The following is an 8,944-nucleotide window of genomic DNA, read 5'->3' on the forward strand; positions in this document are numbered from 1 at the left end:
TATCTTCTTAAACAGGAATTCAAATGTTAAAATGATTTCTATTTCAAATGAACTCTTCTCTTTTCTTAAAATTGCCATTTTTATAATGATAGTGCAGAAATCTTCCCCCTTAATGAGACGTTTCTGTAAATGAAATGAAGAAAGGTGCAGTGTCCACATGCATAAAACATATTTAGCTCTGCAGTTTGACACATCTGTCATGTCCCTGCAGCCTCTATGACTTTTATCACCATGGCACCTTGCAGCATCGCCTCTACCTAAGATAAAAACATATATTTAACCCATAGCACACAGGAGAGGACTGTAAGTGGGCGGCACTGCAAAGCTAAATACCAAAGGTTTCCATCCATCCATTATCTATACAGCTTATCCTTTGAGCGTCACGGGGGGGCTGGAGCCAATCCCAGCTGACATGGTCCTGCAGGTCACCAGCGTATCGCAGGCACCAAAGATTTCCAACACACTAAATGTTTACACCTTCATGAACACTTCCTGGTATAAGCTTGTTGACCTTTTTGCATAACCCACATTTTATTTGTCTATGAAACAAAACGTTTCTGACTCATTTCTTTTTATCTACATTTTCTCTTTAGTGAGTGCAACTGATTTCATAAGGTACAAAAACCTTTACTGTAATGCACAATATTTGAATATACCCATTTGTCAAAAAATTGCACGTATGCACATATTTTCATTTTGTATAGTTTCATATATTTAAATTGGATCATATTGATTTTTCAATGGCTCCTTTTTTGTTTTTATATCTCTCGTCTTTGCTTTTTGAATTTACCTATTTTCCCCCTTATTTTTTCACTTACTGTGTTTGTTATGCACCAAACATACATTTTTTGTACACATTTTGTTATTAACTTTGACATTAAAGCTAGGTTTAGTAATCCTGGAATATCTAGCACTGATATCATGAAATTCAGTAATTCTCCTAATCCCGGTGGAATGGTAAGTAAATGTTGTCCAGCTGAGACGTCACAGGAGTCACATGCTTCATTCCAGAGCCGGATCAGTGGGTCAGTGTGTTTAAGAAAAGAAACAAAAAACCTCATTCATCAGTTTTCAGCTAAGACGGAGCTGCATGAGGGAACCGAGCAGCGGCCAGTCACAGGCAGCGACACATGATCAATCCTCATCAGACGCACAGCACCGGTGGAGGAGAAGCAGCTTGTTTGTCTTCTAGTCCATTTCGCAGCCGACACACACACGTTTACACACCACATCCTAAATTACTTCAGTGCAGCTGCCAAACACAGGTTACACGAGCAGAAACTGCCATTAATCTTTATCTCTACAGGTCTGCTCTCCTCTCCTCTTGTTCATTTTCTCTCAGCAGCACCTTCCTTCCTCTCTCCTCATCCCCCAACTACTCTTCTCTGCTGTGTCATGAAATCGATTCATCCACATAGGTCTCTGACACTTAATACAAAACGGGAAGAAATGGAAATGGCACTGGAGGGATATTAGAAGCCAGAGGCCGTGAAAAACGCTGCAGTCTACAGACTAAAATCCTTGAATCTTCTACAAGTGAAGCAGCAGTTTAATAAATCACACACATTCTGACTAAGTAGATGTGCATCTTAATAGTATAACTGTCACTCTCTGGTCAGACAAGCTCAATCAATCATTTAATCAACATCCGTCAGACTCCACAGCTGGAGTTAAGCTCGTATTGCTGCTACAGTGCCTGGCCAAAAGTATGTGGACTCCTGACAATTATATCAGGATTATATCAGGATAAGCCTTCACATATTAAAACAGGAAAATTAATTGTCCTGGACACTCTAAAATATCAAAGATACATCATGAAGAAGCCGGAGTTTGAACTGTTTCTCATCTCTTTTCTTTATTCATTCATTTTAGGATTTTACCACTTTCCATTAGTTCACCTAAATATGTTCAGTTTACGATCACGTGAGAAAAGAAAATCACTTTAAATTAAAGCGATTTTTAATTAAAAAGTGAAATTAGCTAACGTTTAATATTCAGGCTTGAAAAGGCCTTAATGGTTAATCAACATAAAAATGTTTGATTAACTTTCACTGTAGTCCGTGTACCGTATGTGCACACACATATTCATGAATGCAAGATGCACACAAACAAGTTCACGGCCACAGAGGACGGTGTGTGAGCAGGCAGACAGCCAGCTGACAGGAGGGGCACTTCCTGAAATCAGGTCCTGTCTGCTTCAGCGACTCTAATGAGGACCCAGCACATCTGGTCTAATAGGAACCTTCTCTTTTCTAGGGAAGAGCCGACACCTAGGTCTCTGGACGTGGCAGATTCTAAACAAACAAGCAGCTCAGTTTCTTTTAAAACAAACATTTCTGATTCACAGCAAAGACAAACACTTCAGGCCGCAGCCTCATTAAGTAGCTGTGGATTTTTGAAGCAATATTGCAGTAAAATGAAGTTTCTATTTTATTAATTCCAAGTTCAATTCAAACTGTAAAACGCACATAAAATGGTGACAATCTCCATATGTTATTATTGCTTTTGCAAATTAAGCGTTTTTTCAACAGAACGCATCTATTATTTATCCAGATGTTCCTTATTTAGCTGAATTATCATCTCTCACTTTCAATTCTCTGGATACTGAGGAGAAGATGTTGTGTCCATATCTCCAGTCCATATGAACAGCATATAGCCAGAGGACGGATGTACTTCAAACATGAGGTGTCCTATTAATAGAGCCGTAATATTTCTGTTTGCCTCGCATGCGAAACATGAAAAGAATAATTCATCTAACGTCTGGCCTTTTGGCTTCCTCTGTCCTGAACAAAACTCCCTGATGCTGCACCGATGCTTAATTACAGAAAGGATGTTGATTAATTTTACATGGAAACTGTTTTAACTGCTCACGACCCTGCAGCACACAGATTGTACACCGATTTACATAAAGGACGACAACACACGGGTTTGTTTTGACAGTGTGTACTGATGCAGACGAGCAATGAGACCAGTGGGAATTAATTTTTTTAAATTACATAACTTACATAATCTGTTGATTAATTTCCTAGTGATTAATGATCAGTCAGTTACAACAGAGTGATGACAGATTTTGCATTGAGTCCGCTTTCTGATTTTGTAGCATGTTCGTGCAATCTAAGAATTGCTCAGACATCTAAGATTTGCATTCAAGATTTTGCAGTAATAATCAAAACCTTATAAATAGTCAATAATTTTACATTATAGATCACTTAACTATCTGTTTGTGAAAGGGGGCATTAGAAGCTGTATATAAAGGTGGACGACATGATCCCAAAAGTGAAGCCAAAGCATCTTGATCACCCTCTTGAGGCTGGCTGCAGTATATGTCATAAACCCCACCTCCTCCATGTTAGCAGTTTGGCGAGTTTTTCTCTTTCATTTACAGTAAATCTTCATCTGTCTGTCCAAGATGTAATTTTGTGAGTTGGTTTAAATTCATAATTCATTTAAAGAACTAAAAATGTGGTGAAACGTCATCGTCGACAGCTGAGACTGACTCCTGATTGGTTGTGTATGGGCAGGACCTTGCTACTACAGCTTCACCCCCCCAATCCCAATCGTTGTTTTGACTTCACTACTGGATACTGGGAGGAAGTGGGGACACATCGTCGTCCATCTTCATAATGTCTGTGTGATGAGCCCACAGAAACTTCCCCTGACTCAGTTCCTCTCAGCTCCACTGAGCATTTTATCCTCTTTCAGCTCATTGTTTTTATTTGGCAACTTCACAGCTTTGGTCCAGTCTCTCTTCAGCAGCGGTTTTCAGTGAAGAAGCTCTAAAAACAAAAAAACACTCTATACTCAACCTTCTCAAGACCAAACAACACAGAACTGAGCTACTCGTGTTTGTTGAATTATTCGCAGCTGAAGAGACAGATATTTTCCTCAGGACCTAACACCCCCCCTCGCTCATAATAAGAAGCTGACTGATAAATAAGCTTTTCGAAGTCTTCAGAAGATTGATGTTGGGCGACGAGCTTTCACATCTAAGACAGGGTAATTACTTGAAAATAAATTAGCCTAGTGTTATTACATAACTTTGATGAAAAGACATTAGAGCAACTGCATGTTCACTTTGATTGATTTCCTCAACAAAAATGAATTTGACTCAGGGGCAAATACAAACTCAGGCAAAACCAGCAGTGAGGTGCTGTTATAAAACAATGAAATAGATGGAAAATATTAATGTGATAGGCCGGTTGTGTTTTACATTACTGCTCTAATCTCTATGTTGCTGTGTGTTTGTGTGTCCGTGGCTGCATCACACCAGCATCCAGCTGAAAGGCTGTTACAGTGGGGACAGTTTGGGGGTTGGCAAGTGCACAGTGATTTATTATCTGGCCTCCTGGTGCTCAGGGTCTGCTGGAAGCAGAAACAATGTATGGGAGTGGACTGTGAGGACTGCGCGTCGCCTGTGAGTGTGACGCAAGGAAACGGGGAGTAAGCCATAGTTTGATGAGGACTGCGAGGCGGAGAAGAGACAGCCACTCACAAAACCTAACTGGCTGCCCTGAGGCTGGAAGCAAGGGAAAGAAAAGAGAACAGGAAAAGTGGCATAAAAACCCGGCTGTGTCTGAGGACAATCCAATCTATCATGAAATCGAGATTAAATGGGAACTTTCTCTCTCTGTCCATCCCTCTGCTGCTCCGACTCTACTCGCTCCTGAGCAGGTTATGTGTGAGAGCCACAGCAGTGTATGAATGAACAACACCAAGCAAAGCAGGACCAGAGAGCCACTTAGACCAGCCTCTCACCCTCAGGCCTCACAGAGACAAAACTCTCCCTCTTTCCGTGTCTCAGCCTCAGCCATCACCAGTGGCTGTTGAGAGACTTGACCTAACCAATAGCAGCAGAATGAGCTCACCGGCCTCTAAAAGCTTTGCAAAAACGTGCAGCGTGCAGTTCTACTCCCCGTCCGCCATCTATGAGGGGTCTCTAATCCATTAAGCTCTGACCTTCTACTTCTTGCTTTGTCTACTGGCAGCCTTCAGGCGGGTAAGAGTACTCTGCTCTCTCCACATAGATACACTGCAAACCATAACAGATAAATCTGAAGTAGCTTCAGCACGTCAGGAAAACCAGAAGAGGTGTCAACTGTTTTCATGAAGTGCCTCGTACAGCTGAAATATCGAGTAGAATTGATATTCAGGCAAGGTAAACGATCAGCTGTGGTGTTTTAATGGACGATACTCCAGGTCAGACTCTCAGAGGCAGTATATCTATCGCTGAGTCATCCCAGTGATGCTCGGACACACTCTCATTTCCAGAACCTTTGAGAGACAGTGATAAATCGATGGTTTTTCTCGACTGCGAGGCCAGCAGGAGTCAGCGGGTGCACGGAGTTGAGACAGAGAGTGTAATCATGCTGCTGCTGCAAAACAGGACAGACAGGTCTGAGACGAGCTAAACGCCACAGGGAGCAATACTGGGCCATATCCAGTCAATCAGGCTGCACAGGACTGAGGGGGGGAAGGTCTCAACGCAGCCACGCTTCCATTTCCAGGCAGCTGACAGGGTGACATGGGTCAGGAGAGGAGATTTTTTTATTTTTTCATTCCACTCACGCCACAAATTTATTAAATCTACAGTTGTTCTTAGAGTACATAAATGGCGTAAGGCTATATGTGAAATATAAAAGAAAAAGTATTTGGTTATTCAAAAATAGATCAGAGGCATTCATGATGACTGTTTGGACCCTGTTTACATTGCACTTGATTTGTGTTACTGTCGCTAAGGTTTGGAAAGGATTCTTGTTCTTTAAACCATAAATCACTGGTGGAAATATAAATAAAATCTAAACTTGTGATGATATAAAACTAAATCTTTGGGGGTTTTCAACAATTTTAGGAGGTTCCTTTGGGCTCAGGGATATCTTAAATGGCATTTTTACTCATTTGTGAGGCAAAATGATCGATCGTTTAATTAAAAAAACAATAATCAATAGAGTAAAATAAAAAGATCAGCTGGCAAACTGTTTGTTTTGAAACTTCAATCAAAAATAATTCATTCAGAGGGATGAAATATTCAGCGTCTGACAGTTGCCAGAGCAAGAGTGTGCTGCCAAACACCAGCATGGAGCATTAATACAGGAGCGTCTTCATCAACCGGAGCTGCTGCATCCTCATCATCATCACATGAGGGGGTCGACGGGTCTGAGCAACAGCCGAGCAACAGCAACGGGGGGGGTCGTAGCCTTAGCGGGGATAAACTGATGAATCACAGACGTGGCTAAAAACAAGCAGCGCTGAACCAATCAGTAAATTAATTGATCCGTTATGATGACTGATTAAATAATCATCAGTGAAAGGACTCTTTCTGACTAAATTATATCATGTATCATTTCAATGGGGTTTGTGCATTTAGGTATTTATCGATATATTTGACATTTTGTTTTCATACATTGTTAACCCAGTATTCCAAATCGAATTAATAGACTGAGCAAAAATGGAAATAGTTATTGGTTACAGCCCTATGAAGCATTGAAATGACAGAATTAATATTTGTTAGTTCTGTATCGGAAAACAAAACTACAAATACATTGTTTACAAATTCAAAGAATAGTGACGGATGTGAAAACACCAGGTCTATCAGGAGCCAAGGTTTTAGTGACATCTCGATAAAAGCTCAACAATAAGGGAGTTTTTATACGTGAAACCCAGCAGGGACGACTCATTGTTTCAGTGTCTGCATCACTCTGCAGCATTAAGTAAAGTGCACCAGAGGTGATCTTTAGATTAGGGGGAATTTAATCACATCAGTGCAGCAGCAGGTATACGATCTGACCATGACAGGGCAAAGGGACAGGGAAGAAAATGTCTTTCTTAGGTTCTCGACTTCTCTTTTGCTGCAACTTCAGGGGTCACAGGGTCAACAAGGTTTGAGGGAAAGAGGCAGAAGTTGGCAGAGAAGGTGGAAACCATAATATCTTTCATAAGCTCCCTTTTTATGTGTGCATCTCCGTAATCTTCAGATCCCCCCAAAAAATCAAATTTTTGTGCTTCTTGCTAAAAAGAAAATGACTCAAAACTAACTCAAATTGTGATAATCCTGTTTGAAACAGTTTGTTTCTTTTTTTGGGGGGGGGTTTCAACTGTTAAAAAATAGCCTATTTCCCCATTTTGGCTGAAAGTAAATTATACTGTACCAGAATAGAAATGTTCATATCCGTCAATATCAATAAATATGACGATAAATGTCACATTATTATTTATTTTAAGTTTAAAGAGCAGAGACTGAAAAACACTTGACAAACGACAAAACATTAAATCTGAGATAGATCAATAATTTGTTTTCACAATATACCTATAAGCGATATATCGATATATAGGACTTTAGTTAATGATGTAAATCATATTGCGATAATAATTGATATAGTTTTATCACCTAGTCCACATCCAGATATTTCTACATGCTGAAGTATTTGAGAGTTTTTTTTAACTCCAGGTTGATTTAAAGGTTGTTGGGGTTTTTTTTTTTCCCACAGCTGTTATCTTTGCAGAATCTCACACAAACTACCTCTGAAACAATAACACTCTTTATCAAACTTTGGCTTCGTTTTAACTTAAAACAAACCGGATTTTGGTCTATTTCTGACTTTCTCGGTGAGACACGTCACCATGAGGAACTCACCGGCCAGGATCGCCTTCCCCGGGTGCGTTAATTTCGCCTTCGCCGGCGCCGCTGCGGCCAGACACCGCGGTCTGGAGAAGGGGCTGATGAATGTGCGTCTGTCCTGCATGACCACCGCAAAACTCAACACACAGGGGAATCTGCAGGAATCTGAAGAAGAGCTCGATCTTCAGGTAGGAAGCTTGGTTCTTTGTTGCGCGCAACACATGGGCGGAAGGCTGCCGTGACGCGCCTCTCTGGGTGCAGGTGATCTCCTCTGGTGAGTCCGGAGACTCCGGCGGATCTGTGTGTGTTGACAGTGGGCGGATACTGGGACCGTCAAGGAAGTTGTGCTTCTATAATCCAATAGCTGCTACTTGTAACTGTGGCAACGCTGCTATCACGACGGTAGTGTGTAAGAGGGAGAGAGGAGACCCGGGAGAGAGGCGGGGCGCGCAATCCTGGTGCCGCCTGGAACTTGGAGAGGAGACGTGTGCGTAAAAGCGAGAAAACTTCAAATAAAGGCCACAAAGAGACGTGTGTGTGTGTGTGTGTGTGTGTGTGTGTGTGTGTGTGTGTGTGTGTGTGTGTGTGTGTGTCAGACTGAGTGTTCTTAAGAGAAGGGAGTGCCTACTTCAGTTTCCCAGCAGAAGGGTGGGGCGCAGCTTCTCTCTGACTGTATTAACATGAAGATCCCTCCCAGTGAGCATGAATAAAAACGGTTTCCCTTGTGTTGGGTGATCTTAAACTAAGAAACCGGGAGCGTTCCCCCAGCAGCAGACGGTAAAAAGGTCCAAACCCCACCCTCTCCAAACAAAGAGGCTGCAGCTCCCACAGGGACAGAAACCATCCATCCATCAGATCTGGACAGAAAGGTCACCAACATGTGTCCTGCACAGGAGGTGCAGCAGAAAATCTCTTTATCAAAAACCATCTTCACTGTGTAAAACTGAGCCGGCCGTCACAAAATAGACAGAAAACCGAAGCTGAGCTCTCCACTGTGGTTTAATAGCATCTATATTTCTCCTGATGTGAATACATGGGAGAACGAATGGCACCCAGGAGAACTCATACCTGTGCCAAGGCTCCAGCAGTCCCTTTAAATTCAATCAAGCTGCTCCAAATTGCACAGACTCATAGATATCAGTTCCCTAAATGTGTCATATTTTTTAAAATCAAGATCCTTGAAGTATTTCCCGAGAAATTGTAAAAAGAAAAACCTTTCTCACAAACGTTACAGAAAGTGATAGAAGCTCCTGGATCAGCAAAACTCCATCCTTCCACCAAGTTTTGAGGAAATCCACTAAGAAGAAATGGAAAACCTTAATATGTCAT

General features: G+C 41.6%; 1 protein-coding gene across 1 annotated transcript in view; it reads right to left on the reverse strand.

Moving 5' to 3' along the window:
• Window positions 1-7,875, reverse strand: part of LOC109648105 (tricarboxylate transport protein B, mitochondrial) — a 17,171-nt gene extending 9,296 nt beyond the window's left edge. The window contains exon 1 of the mRNA XM_069523028.1: window positions 7,631-7,875. Coding sequence (XP_069379129.1) covers window positions 7,631-7,739 — 109 coding nt within the window. The 5' untranslated portion in view covers window positions 7,740-7,875. The remainder of the gene's footprint in view (window positions 1-7,630) is intronic.
• Between the last annotated feature and the right edge of the window lie 1,069 nt (window positions 7,876-8,944).

The sequence above is a fragment of the Paralichthys olivaceus genome, chromosome 4 (genome assembly GCF_024713975.1).
Source record: "Paralichthys olivaceus isolate ysfri-2021 chromosome 4, ASM2471397v2, whole genome shotgun sequence".
Taxonomy (NCBI): domain Eukaryota; kingdom Metazoa; phylum Chordata; class Actinopteri; order Pleuronectiformes; family Paralichthyidae; genus Paralichthys; species Paralichthys olivaceus.